Source organism: Arachis ipaensis, chromosome B3, assembly GCF_059453495.1.
Source record: "Arachis ipaensis isolate K30076 ecotype BB chromosome B3, ASM5945349v1, whole genome shotgun sequence".
Taxonomy (NCBI): Eukaryota; Viridiplantae; Streptophyta; class Magnoliopsida; order Fabales; family Fabaceae; genus Arachis; species Arachis ipaensis.
In genome coordinates this window covers 142,108,764-142,126,854 of record NC_142438.1, presented here as the reverse complement: position 1 = coordinate 142,126,854, position 18,091 = coordinate 142,108,764, and the positions used below count along the sequence as shown (strand labels likewise).

Here is an 18,091-nt window from a genome sequence, read left to right as displayed (position 1 = left end):
ATGAGAAGAAAATAATTAATTTGTCTACTTTAATAAATAGTTATTTTACTAAAATGAGAAACTATTTTTTAAAAATTTTTAAGAACTAATTAATATTATATATATTTTGTTACACTACATTTAATTATAAAAATTTTATTTATTTCTAATACTTATATTAAAAATAAAAAAATTAAATTAGTGAATCTTAATCTATAATATAATAATAATATAGTAATTATTTTATATATTGTACGAATATAAATTAATTATTTTTTTATTTATAAAAATTTTTAAACGCTTGCAGCTTGTTTTATATATATATATATATATATATATATATATATATATATATTTATTTATTTATTTATGAATGTGATATATTTTTTATGTAAATAATCTTTTAAAAAAATCTAATAGTTAATCTATTACTTTTTTTGTTTTAGTCCAAATTAAATATTTTTTAGTGTTTTTAGAAAGAAAATCTTTTGAGGAATTTAATAATATGTGATGAGGAACACCGAATAAATTATACAGAAACCAATTAAAACACAATATGAAAACATCTTTAAAAAAAGACGTTTTAGGCGTGTTTATTTGAGTGGCCTCCAACCTATATATAATATGCACCTTATTCGAAAATATCCAATTCGATTTTACCTAATTTGGTAGGGTAGTTATTAATCCGATCTGCAGTGGATAGGGTATGGTACGGTTAGGATCCTTGTGTGGGTCGGATATGATGCGGGTTGAATTTTTATTTTATTCGACCAATCCCATCCTATATATATATTTTAAGTCAATGTTAAACTAAAAATTTTTCATTAAATGCAAAAAATCCTTAACTACTAAAAGAAGACCATTAATTGATAATTTAATTTTTTTTTACGTAAAATTTAGTTCTATTTTAGATTATCGTTAACTTAGTCACACAAAAAAAAATTATCGGTAACTTTTATAATAATATTGCATCTTTTTTGTAACTCGCGGGTAGAGTTGGATTCCTACGGGTTAAGAACGGATAAAGTTAGAGTTGAGATATTCTCAACTCACGAGTAGATTAGAATTAAATTTATATAAAAATCTAAACTCGTGGGTAGGATTAGAGTTGACTCTAAACCCTACCACGGTTCTATCCATTGCCACCCCTACTTGTGAACATGCATTTTTAACTATCCATTTAAAAGGTGTGACCTAGCTAAGTAAGAAATGTGACATAACAAGATCATGCGAAAGTTCAACACGAGAGCGAGACCATGTCCATCTTATTCTGCTTTTGGTAATAATAAAAAAACAAAAATTTAGCTCCGGACGTGTGTATGAATTCATTATGAATTTGGCGTTGGCTTTGGCCTTTGGCTATGGTGACTGCGCTGCAACTCATTGGCCATGTAACTATCGCTGTTCTTGCTGGCTCAACTAAACTCACGTGATCAGTCAGTCCTTCTATCAAGAATAAGGCTTGTATACCTTAATTATGCTAACCTCTCTATATATATACTATCCATACTTATGGCATTATGATTTCCTCAATTTGAATGGACGAAGAAGAATGAGTGCATGCATGTATATTTTTGACTTGATCCTCACTTCTCCTAACTCCCTACAATCATGGCTTTGTCCAGCTTGCTTGTCACATAATTAATTTGCCGCCTCAGCACTGGACCCATTAATAATACTTTATTAAATTCCCTTTTCCTTTTCTATACTATCAGGTTCAGGTATAACTATAACCTGTAAGCTAGGATACTTTGTCATTAACTCCAAAATCCATCCATGGTCCAGCATTCTCTTTTCGTTTCTTTCTTTTTTCTTAAAAAAAAAAGGTCAAAATAAGCTGGTTAGTTGATATTAACAAAACTTGCAAAAAGCAACAGTAAAAGCGAAGCAACAACGCCACCGTGATTCACTGCATGCGCACTACGCCCCACGCACGCATTTCTTCGTCATAATGAACGGCGGATTTATCATATATATTTTCACATCTAGAAACAGCCAGCCAATATGAGTGATAGAATAAAGACGGTATGGATTATGGATCGGATTTCACTCTTTTACTAATTAAAATGATAAATAAATAAAGAGTCTTTTAAATCAAAGGAAAAATAATTTTGAATACGTGGATAATTGAGAGAATAAAAAAGAATAGAATCTTAATAAAGAAACAATAATGCATGAGTCGTTTACAATATCCATAGTTAGTTCCGTTGGTTTGGCTTTATTTCTTGTTTCTTTCTTTGGTTGTTACCTATAACATCTCTCTCTGGTTTTCAAAATTCAGTGCCCCTCCAATCCCATGTCAAAGACCAAAAATAGAAGAAACATCAAAAACCAAGCAAAGACATGAAAATCGCATCCGCCAATTCATTCATCCTCAGGTGCTTCCTCATCTCCCTCTTCCTCTCCCTCCCCTTCCTCCTCCTCCTCCACCTCTTCTCCCAACCACAACCCCGCCACCCTCCTCCCTCCTCCACCTCCATCACCACCACCACTGTCGCCGGCCTCAAAATCAGACCCGGTTACACCTCCTACGACGCCTACATACAGCACCAGCTCAACAAGACCCTCAACCCTAAGCTCCGGAAAGTATGGACCACGCGCGATTGGAACCGCAAGATCCCCGTCTTCGCGCGCTTCTTCCAAGAACTCAAGGACAAACACCTTCTCCACAACGCCTCCAAGGCTCTCTGCATCGGCGCGCGCGTCGGCCAGGAGGTCGAGGCCTTGCGGCGCGTGGGAGTCACCGACTCCATCGGGATAGATCTTGTTCCCTTCCCTCCCCTCGTTGTAAAAGGCGATTTCCATAACCAACCCTTTGATAACGACACCTTCGATTTTGAATTCTCCAACGTCTTCGACCACGCTCTCTACCCTCACAAATTCGTTGCAGAGATTGAGCGCACGCTCAAGCCCAACGGTATCTGCGTCCTCCACGTGGCACTCTCTCGCCGCGCCGATAAGTATTCCGCCAACGACCTCTTCAGCGTGCAGCCTCTCCTGGAGTTGTTCAAGAACTCACGCGTCCTTCAAGTTCGCAACGTCGATGGCTTCGGCTTGGACACTGAGGTCGTCTTTCGCAAGAAAATCAAACAATAACAAATTCTCATCCACAACCAACATTTTGTAATACCTTCTTCGACTCTATATCTTTCTTTTCTTTTTTTCTCAGTTACACGTGAATTTTGTAACTTTTTTTTGTTTAATAAGCTTAAAATTACTTTTGTTCTTTGGAGGAGAGTGTTAGTGGTGGCGGTGGTGATGATGAAGAATGTGGAATTTGAGGCTAATGGCATGGGTTATTATTGCAACGTATAGTAACTGTGCATTTGGTTAGGTGACGACATAGATTGATAGATAGATAAGATGGCACTTTGCTTAAACTACACATTTAGTTGCGCTCTGTGTACAAGATTTTGAGCACTTTTGGAAATCTCATCTTTCCGTGTAGTAGTATAATTGGATATTTCCATTCAATGACTTATAACTGTTTATACCCTTCAGTTGCTTTCAGTTTGTTTTTTTTAATTTTATTTTATTAAGTTGAGCATGTTAGAATTTATAAATTAAAGGACGACTAGTGGTGTCATTCATTTTCATAGTACTATTGGATATAGTAGATTATTATCTTACAAAAATATTAGTTGTATATTAAAATTAATTATTATATATATATAATTTTTAATTTTAATGTAATGACAGTGTGTTTTATATAGTCATACAATTACATCGTTTTTTTGATCACGTTATTAATGTGAAAAATAATAATTTTTATTGATGTGACATTACGTAATTAAATATACATGTAAAACTATTTTATACGGATAGTATATTAAAATTAAATTTTTTATTTTTAATATATATGTTATATTTTAATATATATTTTATATTAATAATTAATTTTAATGATTAATTTTTATTTTTGTACTACTAAATGTACAGCTAATATCATTGATTAACTTATTATGGCAGAGACTTAGGAGGAACAACACTTAAATATTGCGTTTACTTTTAATTCCATTCACTCTGTGCGCTGGAGATAGACTTTAAATTAAACTAGTTTAATAATATTGTTGAGTAAGATAGAGTTAGTCTTATATGGAATATCCCCTCCATCACCAGCAAGTCAACCAAGACATTCACGGTTGAGTGATACACGTTCTCTTTTCATGTATGAGACAATGAGCGATCATGGTATAAATTCGGAGAGAATCTTGCTAGAGAGCCAACCAGAAATTTCGACAATGTGTATAATGGGTTGAATATTTAGTCTAATAGAAATAAATAATAAATTTAAAAATTTTTATTTAATTATTTTACATTAAATTTTAAATTTTTAAAAAATTTAGATAATTATTTTAAAAAAAATAACCATATGAAATCTTAATTTACTAAAATATTTCACTCCAAAACTCTCTTATTTTTTAACTGGCAGCCACCCACCTTCATCAATAATCATCTCATTTTACCATCCCTACTTAGTAAAAAGAACCATCACTTAAGGATAAAAATAATTATCCGTATATTTAATGAATTAAACATCTAACATATTTTAATTATATATAACTAAACCCAATTCAATCAAAATAATCATCGTTGAGCGTCGAAGGGCGAGGCGCGTTGGGCTGACCGGCAAAGGTGATGACGGTGTCGATGGGAGGATGCAGCGCCGTCGGTATGGCCAGCGAGGAATTCAGCGACGTGAGGTGAGGACGGGAGAAGATGACGGTGAGTTTTGAACGTGTATTGAAGGTTACGGTAAGATTAGAAATAACCGTATGTAGTGTGAATGAATTTAAATACTAATTCTAATCTTTCAAAATTTAAAATTTGAAATTAAATAATTAATTAATAATCTAATTTTTAATTATATTTTTTTATCTATTGTACACATTGTACACGATTAGTATTGTTCCCAATACTTTCTCATTTAGAATGTTAGTTGTCTTTTTTATTTTTAGTCTTTAGTCATTTTTTTTTTAAAATTTATTATTATTTAATTAATTTAAATATCTATTTTTATATATTAATCGTTTAAAAAATTAAAAAAATTATTTATTTTTTATTTTATTTCTCTAGTAAAAGACTGAATAAAAGGTAATATTTAAAAGATGTCTAATTGTATCAAAATTTGATAATTTAAAATGGAGATAAATTAAACGTCTAAAATACGAACAAAATATAATAGTGATAAACATTTTTTAATTATAATACATTTATATATGACACAAATGGTAAAATTTTTCTTTTTCATATGTAGTGTTTATTTTGTTGTAATGAAAATGTAAAATCGTCAAATTAAATTCAAAGATTTAAATAATTTTTAAGTATTATGTTTAAAATTAGTTATATTTGTTAATGCAGTAATATTATATAAATATAATTGAAAGAAAATGTTAGGAAATATATATTTTTTATTAATATTAATCAATATTTTAGTTAACATTTTATATATATATATATATATATATACTGTTATATATTAGGATGTGGTTTAAACATTATTTCAATATTATCTGAAAAATATTCTTTAGACATCAAGTTGTACTCTTCAGCTATCCATAGTTCCATACAGTTAATGAGAGAGAGGGGGTATGCAAATATGCAACCAAGAATAATTAGGATAGTTCTGTCCATACTTTATGAGACACAATTAGAATTTGCTGCTGAATGACATCGTTTAACCTCCCCTTTCTTTATTGTAAATTGAAATTACATCGACAATCTTTTGGTCTAATGTAGGAGTTTCTATTTTTCTTTTTCTCTATCTTTTACTTACTAATAAACATGAAGAGCTTAATCAGTATTCTATGCACATTATTAATATTTACGTGAGTATTGTCCTTTTTTCTTAATCAGTATTGAGAGCTTCTAAGCTATTAATCTTAAAGAGAATTTCACGTTATCCACATTCCCAAACAAAAATAAGACCCTCTCCAAATAGCAAACACTTCATATACCTCAGGACACTAGCAGCAGAGGGTATAATTCGTCATTTGGTTTTTTTATTTTTGTCAAATGGGCTAGCTATTAGTTATGGGTTGTTCTTTCTTATCAACAATGCATAACTGTTGTAATTTGTCTAAATTCCAAGTCCCAACTAACCATGGATATGCATGTGATGATGAATGATTTATTTTATTTACAGGTCATTCTCGATCAATTATTCCACCCAATTCAATATGCAATTTGTTTTTTTGTGTCATTGGCTGACCCACTTCATATCAGAGGGGCCAAGAGTGGCAAAGCAGGGCGAGGCTTGTTCAAAAATGGATGTAAAATAGGTCTAAAATATCAGTTCGTTATGTTTTATGTTAGTGTGTTAAACTAATTCATTTAACCTTTTCTAAATAGTAAAACTATTATTTAAATTCAAATAAAAATAATCAAATTATAATATAATTTTTTAAAATTCTCCACATTAATAAGGCGTCTATCACAATATTCATTCTTAAATTGCTGTTAAAATATATAAAAAATAATATTTTTAATTATTTTTTAATTAACAAAAAAATTTGGAATAAATTAAAAATTTAAAACACACAAAAAAAAAAACAGAATATCGTGATTGAAAAAAAAAAAGAACTATATGTGTTTTAAAAGAAGTTAAGTCAAACAGACTAGAATATATATATAGGAGGGCAAAATAAAACAAAAATAGAAAAATAAAATAAACATAAAAGTTGGAAAAAAAAAAATTCAAGTTGATCTATCAGTCAGTTTGCCATACCCTATCAAAACATCCGTTTTACTGCCGTAAACATTAAGACATTTGTCAATTGAGGAATGCTTATTTATAATCCCCAAACAGTCAAAACACTTTCACCCACACGTAATTTGAATAGGAAAAACTAATGGCTGATTAGGCCTTACATCGATCACATGTGAATCATACTTATATTTTTTTTGGTTCATAATACTATGATCACTTTTAGTCACTTGTGATGAGTATCTCTTTCATAGAGCCCCACACAAATAGGTATTATGCGCCATATAATGAAGATGTAGAATACACTTTAAAGTTTAAAGTCTGTGACATTTGTCAAATAATTTTCCTAATATATAGGATAATAGGATTAGTATTTGATTCCTTTCCAGCGTCGCATTGCTATAGAAAAGCGCCAAGCATCGAGAAGTGGGTCCGGGGCTAAGCCTGCAAAGAACCACTGAATAGAGTGAGCCCAATAAGGAGTGCACCTTGGCCCATGCCCAATTTTACGAACGGCCGCTTTTGCATAAGCCTCTGGTGTTGGAATGAAAAGTGAATCTTTCTCTATACATGCTATCTCTGATGCCATCTTCGTTGCTACATACAGTGGTACCTTCATTCATCAACACGACAACACCATCATTTATTTAATTTCTATAAAGAAACCATTTCTTTAAGAAGAATACTCTGTGGTTATTTGGATGTTATTATAAAAATATTAATAAAAAATTATCTTTTTAATTTTTTAATATATTTAACAATTTTTAATAATAAAAATAAAAATATTATAAAAATTATTGTTTTTAAAAATTATAATTTACATATTTTTATATTATTATACTAAACATAATTAATAAATAAAATTTTTTTTTTTTTTTTAGTCACCAAAAAAAAAAAAAAATTTTTTTTATATGAGATATCTAAATATAAAATTACTTTTATTTTTTATAAATATCTTTTAAAAAAAATTTTTTAAAAAAATTCACTCAAATAAATCCTTTGCCTTTGCCAAAGCATTCTAGAAAATTTTTATCATGATATGGAAAAACTAAAACTAAGGAGAGAAAATAGTGGCTATTTTTTTTTTTTTTTGGTATTGGAATGTTATTGGTAATTTTTATTAATATTATGATATTTAGGTGTAATATAGTGATACGAAAGATATGCAGGATAAAAAGAAATCATGAATCACGATTTTAAATAAACAAAAAATTAAAAAAATAATTATAAATTATAAATTACGATTTTAAATAAGATAAAATAATAAAAAATAATATCGTGAGTTAATATTTTAAATTTTTTAATTTTAAGAAATTATAATTTCTAAAATCGTGAATCACAATTTTTTTATTATAGAAATTGATACACACAATTTATATTATACATCACACTTGTAAAATATACTAATTTAAATTTATATTAATACATTACACAATTTCATTTATTGTATGAAAAATAATTGACTCTGGTTATCAAATTTTATCGATAAAAGAAAGAGGAGTAAAATATTATTTTTGTCCTCAATATTTGGAGTAAGTCTTAAAATTGTTCCTAATATTTAAATTATTCTATTTAAATCTCTAACATTTTAAAATTGATTCAATGTTATCCTGTCATTAGTAATTGGTTAACAGAATTGACGGCGGCATAAAATTGAGATAATTTTAAAACGTTAGGGACTTAAATAGGACAACAACGTTGGGACAAAAATAATACATAGAAATAAATTTTAATTTTATCCTTCAATAATATCAATCTTTTACGGTACATAATTATTCAATTATTTTTTAATCACATCTAAGTAAATTATAGTTAATCACATTACTTTTATTTTAAATAATTTTTTTTATAATTTTACTCTTAAAAATTTTTACTCATCATAAAATAATTGTAGAATGACTAGTACATAAATTTGTTGGAAAAAATGATATATATATATATATATATATATATATATATATATATATATAATAAAGTAATGTGATTCTAGTCATTTTATAAATATTTTATGATGAGTAACAATATTTAAGAGTAAAATTATAAAAAAAATTATTTAGAATTAAAATAATGTGATCATGTATAAATTTATTTAGATATGATTAAAAACAATTGAATAATTATGTACCATAAAAGATTGATATTATTAGTGAAGGATAAAATTAAAATTTAATTTGTTTCTATGTATTATTTTTGTTCCTAATGTTTTCGTCTTATTTAAGTCTTTAATATTTTAAAATTATCTCAATTTTGTCCTATCATTAATTTCGTTTACACATTCCTAACAACAGAATAATATTGAATCAATTTTTAAATATTAAAAATTTAAATAGGATAATTTAAATGGTGGATACTACCATGAAGATTTTATAATTATCTTCGTGTGAATATATTTCTTTTTGACCCTTGGATGATGGATTGTATGGTTAGATTTTGATATTTATAAAAGTGTTTTTGTTTAAAATGGGGCTAAATAAATAAACCACACTTTTAACCAAAGCATCTTCATGAAAAGATATTTTTGTCATCTTCATTGTAGTATCCACCAATTTAAATATTAAAAACTATTTTAGAACTTATGGTAAATGTTGGAGACAACAATACTTTACTCAAGTAAAGAAAATGAAGTGTGGCGTGGGTACCTGAGACTGGACGTGAATCCCATACTGTTTATACTCGACGTACAGAGATCTTGATAGCTGATCCACGTAACTGCATGTTTTGGTAGTCAATTTATATATAATCATGAATTTGACGATTGATTTTTAACGTACATAAAATATTTTTAAAAAAAAATTAGATATGAATGTTTTCCTTAATAATTATTTTAAAAGAAAGTCTACAAAAAATATTTAAAAAATAATATATCTTTTTCTAAAGATGCATGATTATCAAATTTATAAAAAACAGATATCGTAATAAATATGTTCAAAAATCATAATTTATAACAATAATTAAAATGAATATAAACATACAGTGGAACAAAAATTTCACTTAAAATAAGTCTGAAAGGTGAATTTAAAAATGAACTATCACCTTATAACATTTATCTTTTGGTGAATTTCCACATATATTGAGTAATTGTTTTATGATTTGACATTTTAATCAATATTTGAATTAAATTTGACTAATTTAAAATGACGTACCTTATTACATATGTATATCTTTTATTTTGTACATTTGTAGTATAATAAGACTACTTTATTATTCACGTCATTATCTTTTGCAGTTAACATTTATTTCTATTTCCTCGTGTCTGAATAAAAAGACTCTCATCCGTGCATATGCAATAAAAGTGATAGTCATGTCTAACTAAAATTTATAAACTGAAGCAAATTGTTGCATAAACTAAATTAAAGTAGTTTAGCATATACTAATATATTAAAGGGTAAACTATACTTTTTGTCCTGAAGTTTGACAAAAGTTTCAAAAATACCCGTAAGTTTTATTTTGTTTCAATTTTGTCCCAAAAGTTTTCGATTTGCATCAAATATACCTTTGACGGCTAAATTTTCAAAAAATTTAAGACCAATTCAACAACAATTTCATAATAACAACCCCTCAACACAAGTAAATCAAACATAATTTTCATGCATTATTGTTAGATTGGTCTTAAATTTCTTAAAAATTTAGCCGTCGATGGTATATTTGATGCAAATCGAAAACTTTTGGGACAAATTGAAACAAAACAAAACTTAGGGATATTTTTAAAACTTCTGCAAAACTTCAAGGACAAAAAGTATACTTTACCCTATATTAAATATTTGAGTAAGAACATATAGAATTAATTTTTTATAATTAATTTTAATCAACTTTTTTCTTTGTCTTTTTAAAATATTTTTCTTTAATAATAATTTTCTCCTTTATTTACACTATCAACATTTCACTTTAATTTCAATCATATATTTTCATCCAATTTTTCATGGTTTATTTTCAACAAAACCATAATTGACTTTAGATATTTTTAATCTTTTTTTAATGTGATTTTAAATATTTTTTTATATGTGATTTTGTATGATTGTTTGAATAATGATCATGTAAATTATAAATAAAATTGTTTAAAAAAAATAATTAATATTAGTTGATAAATAGTTCGTTGATCTGCCAGTTTGATTCTAAATATTAATAGACAAATTAAAAACAGAAAAAGTATAAAAATCAACTTTAAACAGTTAATATTAATATTTTTTTATTATAAAACGATCTTTTTTAAAATTTGATATCACATGTACAATTATTTTTATAATCAAGTCTAATTAAATTGGTGCAATACCAATAAAAAAGAACACATGTATATGTCGAACATAATACCAATTCTCCTCTTTCTTATTTTTTGTAATCCACAAATTTTTATTGGAGACAAAAAAAATTTATTGATATAACACACAAAATTTTGTACATAACATAAACTTATTAATATAATATACATATATTTGTATATAATATATAATTTTTTTGCACATAGCACACAAATTTTGTTACCAGTATATTTTGTTTATTCGATAAATCAATGTTATGAATATATAGTTCTCTAAGAATTTGTATGTTGTACATCAAAATTTATGTGCTATGTATCAAGATTCTTGTGTTATATACAAAAATTTATGTGTTGTGTATATTTTATTATTGGTTGGATATTAATATTTTGAATATGTGGTCTTTCAAAATTTTTTGTATTGTATACTAAAATTTGTGTGTAAAATTTGTGTGATGTGCACTAATTTATGTATTTTGCATCAAAATTTTTATGCTCTAGTTTTCTTAATATTTAATTTATAGGAGAAAAAGAAGAATAAGACGACGAGGATGACGAAGAAGAAGACAGCGACGGCGATAACGATAATGACGTTGAAGAAAGAAGCACCAAAGAAAAAAAAGAAGAAAAAGATGATGATGATAATGAAGGAGGAAAAGAAGGAAAAGTACTAACTTGGTTAAAAATTCAATTAATTCAAAAAATGCTTGGATGCCTAATATTAGATAAAATATTTAATATTTAGAGTTTAAAATTTAAAATTTATAGTTCACAATTTGAAATAAAAAAGAATTGGTTAACATTAGTTAAAAATAAAGGCTTCAAACTCTTAGAAATAAAAAAGTATTAGGAGACAATATTTTTCATAGTTGTTAGAACTGAATTGGTCAGACTATTAATTTACTGATTTATTGGTTCAATCGATTATCAGTTGAATTGACAAAATCGGTCTCATGTAAATAAAAAATATAAAATAGTCTAAAACCTAAAATTAAAATTTAAAAAATATATATCTTGATTAATATTTTAAAAACAATTAAATTTCAACAAATTATAATAAAAAAGTTATAATCTAGTTATTATTAAATAAGTATATAAAATTTTAATATATTTTCATAATAAAATTTTTTAATTTTATTTTTATATTAAAATAAATATTTTTTATTTTAATAACTAACTAATTAACTTATATTTATTATATTGTTATAAATAAAAATATTTGATATTTTTTATTTATACATATTTAAATACATTTATATTAATAATTATGCATAATAACAAATATAATTAATTTAAATATAAGTGAGTATAAAATTAAAATAATATCTAAAAAATTATTATATATTTTTATTATATAATTAATAATTAATATTTAAAATAATAACAAACAATATAATTTAGTGGCAAAAAGGGTATGTACACACAAAGAAGATGGAAGTTCTATTGGTTTTCATCATTTTAAACGATTTTCAGTCAAATTAATTGATTTAATCCGATTCTAACAACTATGATATTTTTCATCAACTAACAATTAAATATTAAAAAATAATATCCAAGACTAAAAATAATAAGAACATTGAAACTTCAAGTTAAAAACCATTTAAAATTTAAATGGAATAAAACTAATCTAAATCATAAAATTTAGGATTTAGAGTTAAAAATTTAGAATGATTAATAGTTGGAGGGGTGGTCGATGATGGTGGCCAACAGTGGCGGTCGGTGGTTGCTGATGAGTGGATGGAATTATGATGTTAGAAGAAAAGGAGAAAAACTGAAAATAGAGGTTAATTTAAAAGAGGGTAAAATATAATTTTTATGTATTATTGTTAGATTGATTTTAAATCTTTTGAAATTTTAGCTGTCGAGAGTATATTTAATACAAATAAAAAAATTTTAGAATAAAATAAAACTTAGAGATATTTTTAAAATTTTTACTAAATTTTAAAAACAAAAAATATATTTTACCCTCTAAAAAAATGTAATGTTTATTTTGTTTACTTTTTGTTTTATTTAGTTTGATTGGCCAGTCCCAATAGTTATACTACAACATTGATTCTCTAGAATAGTAGAATTGTTTTCTTGAAATTTAAAGTTGAGTAACGTTAGTTAGTCTTTTTAATTAATATTAATCAAATTTTTTAAATTATTTTTTATTTTAAATTATAAATTTTTAGTCTTAAAATATAAATATTAAATAATAAATTTTTAAACTGAAAAAAATTATAATTAATAAAGTTAGAATCGCGCTAGAGAATGGAATATTTGTACAATGTGTACAATGAGTTATGAGTTAAAAAATGGAGAGTGCTGGATAAACAATGACTATCTTAAACAATATGAACAACTACCAATCAAATAAAAAAACACTACACTCTAATTTAATGCTACTAATTAAATTTACTCTTTTATCCATATTAATTCATATTGTTCAAAAATATTACTTTTCATTAAAAAATTAACATCAATCATAAGCTGACTTTGGAGTTCTCCAAAAGATACCATGTCATAAAATCACTCATCTCAAAAAACTTAAGCTGATAAAAAAATATCATTAATGATTATATTTTTAATACTAAATCGGACATTCCTAAATCTCCATTGTACATATTGTACAGATATTCCATTGGCTCCCTATACTTCCTCTTAAAGTTAACTGAATAAAAATTGATTATTGTTTATTGCCATAAAGATAAAGAGAAGCTTACGCCTTTGAAGCAGCATAGATGGAATAGAGAGGATGCGAAGGAATGACGACGGAAGCGCCAGATCCAATGTTAATAATTGCACCCCTTCTCCGCTCCATCATTCCGGGCACCACCGCTCTTGTCACCCTCGTCGTTCCTTCCACATTCACCTTTAAGATCTTCCTCCACACCTTCTCTTCCACTTGGTCAAAGAACATAGCCCCAGGGTACGTGATCCCCACGTTGTTGATCAGTATCCCGAGGTCCAATTCGCGTGTGGCCGCCGCTATTTGCCGGAGACCCTCCGCTATGTCGCCGGAGAAGTCCATCTGGATGGCCTTGACGAGGATGTGAGGGTGGCGTGCTTGGAGTTCAGTTGCGACGGTTTGGAGCCTCTTGGAGGATCTGCTGACGAGGATGATGTTGAGTCCTCGGTGTGCTAAGCGGTGAGCCATGGCTTTTCCGATTCCGTCGGTTGCTCCGGTGACCATGGCCCAGGAACCGTAGGTTCCTATTAGGTCTATTTCGGGTCGGAGAAAGGTGGCGAAGATCCATTTGGAAAGGGAGATCAAGTACTTCAGCGTCACCACCAAGCCGATTAGGAAGCACCAGCTTGAAATTATATTAACACCTGCAAGCTCACTGCTGCATGCTTTGTGTTCTTCCATCTCTCTCTCTCTCTCTCTCTTCACTACTACTTACTGTCCAATAACAATTTTTTCATGGTAGGAACCGTTCAAATAAAAATGTCTCAAACTTCCTGGAAATGAAACACGTGCAAAATCTCAACTAATTAAAGTAGTCAATTCATACTTATATTCTTTTGGTTTCTCACTCTCTTGTCAAATCAAACTTAAATGATTATGTGATATCTTGGTTAAATAGATTTTTTTAAGTTATGCCGACTAGATTAGTAGGATCGGAGACAATAAAAATAAGTTTAAATTAATTTAAAATTATTTTATTTATATTTATTAATTATTCTTAAAATAAATCTATAATATTAGATTTTAAAAAAATAATTTTAGATATTATAGACATAAAATTATAAATATTAAATTAAATAAAATACTTTTAAATTGTTATTTCTCTAACATTATTAAGCAGAATTATGGCTGTGGTAAATTGTTTTTTGTTTTATATATTCATAGATTAGTGGAATATATGTTGCTTGCTAAGAGTAATGGAATTAGGTGTCCATTCATTAATACATATCTACGTAACAATCACATATTTAAGCTGGCTAAGCTAGCGGGAGGTTCACAACTTTAAAGACTATCGTTTATTACTTCCCTTATATATTCAAGTGGGTACGTACTATGGTTATATAAGATTTTGTTAATTGATAATATTTAAAAAATAAAGCTAAGATTAATATTATATGAATAAATTAAAAAGTGTAGCTGAAATTATTAAGATAGACAAATAGTTTTATATCTAGAGTAAAGGACAAATAAGTTTATGACCTTATTTTTTTGCGAACATTTTTGTTTTTTATCATTGAAAAATATTTGTAAATCTCTGACGTTCTTAGAGTAGCGTTTGTTTTGAGGTATTTGGACAGAGAATGAGAAACTGAGACACAGTATCATATTTGTTGACTTAAAAACTGATACTAAAATTTCTGTCTCTATCCCAAAATTTCAATATTTTAGCACTTTCAAAAAGTAGGGACACATGGGACTGAAATTTTTAGAGACGGAGACTGAAATTTTAATAACATTTTATACCTAAAATATCCTCATTTCAATTAATTAATTCTAATTTTACCCTTTGTGCAAATTAAATTAGAGTTTTATTCTTATTTCAATTTCTATATCTAACTTTGCACCAAACAAAATACTGAAATTTATTTCAGTCTTTGTTTCTTAGTCTCTGTCTCTCAGTCTCAGTCTTTTAGTCCCTGTTTCTCTACCAAACGCTACCTAAAAATTGGACGAATCAGTCCCTCCGTCCAAATGCCTCCGTCAGACCCAAAGAAAAAGTATGATGTGTCTCTCGTAATGCTTGTCCACGTACGCGTCGCCTGGCAGACTTCCCTCTCATGAATTCAGCAAACCCTCATTTTTTCATGAATTCTCCACTTTGCATGCTTTTTTTCCATTTCTTTCAAGTCATTCTTGCCTTCAAAACTTTAAATCACTCAAACAAACATATCAAGGCATCGAATGGGAGAAAAGTAAATTAAATTTAGCAATTTAATAGCCTAGAAAGCATGTTTTCAATCATTAAGCATACTTAGGAGAAATTCACAAAACCATGCTATTTTAGTCAATAAATGTGAAAAAAGTTGATAAAATCCACCAAATTCAATACAATATAAACCATAAAATTATAGTTCATCAACTTTCTCACACTTAAACATTAGCATGTCCTCATGCTAAACTCTTGTGGTTCATAAACTAATATGCAAAATGCGTCTACCTACTTGGTTAAAAATGAATCAATATCTAAGAACATATATGAACAAGTAGGGCTAAGATAGTACGATGATTTATGAATTCCACTAATTCAAATATCAAAATGAAGTATAAATATATTTGCAAGAAGAAAGCTCGTGAAAGTAAGGAACAAGGGATTGAGCATCAAACCCTCACCGGAAGTGTTTGCACTCTAATCTCTCTAGTGTTTGAGGGTCGATTCTCTCAATTCTCTACTAATCTTACTTTCTAAGGCTTGCTCTTCTTCTACCAATTAATATATATTCAATGCATAGATACACATATCAAGAAGTCTTTTTTTAAGGGTTGTAATGGGATTAGGGCTAAATTTAATTTACTTTTATCTCATTCGATGCCTTTATATGCTTGTTTGAGTGATTTAAAGTTTTGAAGACAAGAATGGCTTGAAAGAAATGGAAAAAAGCATGCAAAATGGAGAATTCATAAAGAAATGAGGATTTGCTGAATTCATGACGACGCGTACGCGTAACACACGCGTACGCGTGACAAGTATTACGGAAGCCACGTCAAATTTTTTTATTGAATCTAACAGAGATATTTAGACAAAAGAATTAATCCATTCAATTTTTAAAGACGTCAAGAACTTTTTAGGTCAGCTCACTATAGGAATTGATCTAGATGGAATCAAATAGGTAGTATTATACATATGTGCTGCGGCTATATCCTAGCTAATAGGTTCGAACGAATAATGCATAAATCAAAAGGAAAAAAATATGTACACATTTTCCGAAGACGTAAGCGTCACCACACCTTCCTTAAATTATTTCGCCCAGCAGAATTGCAAACTTCATTTGTTTCCGTTCTCGTAAAAAATGTTCGATTGCTTAATCAATAATATGGTTCACTCTAAGAAAGGGTATGGAAAATTGTCATCATACGCGTGTCTTTTTCAGTGTTTAATAGTTAAGCATATAAATTAAAACAAGGATTAAGAATATATATATATTAATTTTAATATATTAATAATATAAAATAATTTTATACATATATTCATTAGTGTAATACTACTTAAACCAAAATAGTTATTTTTTATATTAATTAAGTAAATAATTATTAACAAAAATATATAATTAAATAATTATATAAAATATTTTATAACAAAATCACACTAAAATTTTAAAAAATACATATCAATATATATATATATATATATATATATATATATATATATATATATATATATATATATATATATATAATCAGAATATATCCACCATTTATGATGCCCACAAGGCGCAAGAGCTCGACGGGAACGGATAGGACGAAAGGTTGAAACTTAGAATTTAGAAACAATCTCGCTGTCCAACTAATTATAATCAATTAATAAAAAAATCTATTGGACTTTTTTTTATATAAATTTTAATTATCATAAAAAATATTTAAAATTAAATAAAAAATCAAAATCTAAAAGAAAAAAGCTAAAAACAAATGAAAACAAAAATTTAAAATAATTATAAAATAAATATAAAAAACCTAATAAAAAAAACCATACGAAACGTAACTGTGTACACCCTAACCCAAAACATAAGCCAGACTCAATCAAGTCAGGAGGTCCAATCCAAAAGGTTGGCATTCACTGACTATCCGACCTCTATTAAGAAGTTGGAGTCAACAACACCAGCAAGCAGTCAGCACTTATCCAAGTGAATAACTGCCTCCTTTAATCTCTCACCCACTTTTAGAAGAGAGATCCCAACAACCCTAAGATAAATGGACGATTATCCACCATTAGAAGTGGAACTACTTCGACGGTGGTTATTTGTTCCTTCCCTATAAATACACTGACACCCTCAGGTAAACTTAAGTTCCAATACACTAAAACCTGCTTAACCCCTTACTGACTTAGGCATCGGAGTGTCTTGCAGGTACCACCCCCATCTCTTGGAACACACAACTCGGACGGCGACTCCTTGACGCAGATCAAGGGGCCTTCCCTCACAGCCCAATCCACCAATTTCAGGTAAAGCCCCAGAACATTGGCGCCGTTGCCGGAGACTCGGAGATCATC

General features: G+C 28.0%; 2 protein-coding genes across 2 annotated transcripts; one reads left to right on the top strand and one right to left on the bottom strand.

Moving 5' to 3' along the window:
- The first annotated feature begins 2,170 nt into the window (after positions 1–2,170).
- LOC107633898 (S-adenosyl-L-methionine-dependent methyltransferases superfamily protein) lies at positions 2,171–3,474 on the top strand. Its single transcript, XM_021117468.2, has one exon. It carries the CDS (start codon positions 2,323–2,325, stop codon positions 3,073–3,075), a length of 753 nt encoding a protein of 250 aa, XP_020973127.2. The 5' UTR covers positions 2,171–2,322; the 3' UTR covers positions 3,076–3,474.
- A 3,349-nt stretch (positions 3,475–6,823) lies between these two features.
- Positions 6,824–14,308, bottom strand: LOC148572651 (very-long-chain 3-oxoacyl-CoA reductase-like protein At1g24470). Its single transcript, XM_088509718.1, has 3 exons — positions 13,643–14,308; positions 9,325–9,394; positions 6,824–7,298 (listed from the first exon to the last, which is right to left on the bottom strand). The coding sequence occupies exons 1-3, from the start codon at positions 14,287–14,289 to the stop codon at positions 7,053–7,055; spliced, it is 963 nt and encodes a 320-aa protein (XP_088365844.1). The 5' UTR covers positions 14,290–14,308; the 3' UTR covers positions 6,824–7,052.
- Positions 14,309–18,091: the final 3,783 nt, after the last annotated feature.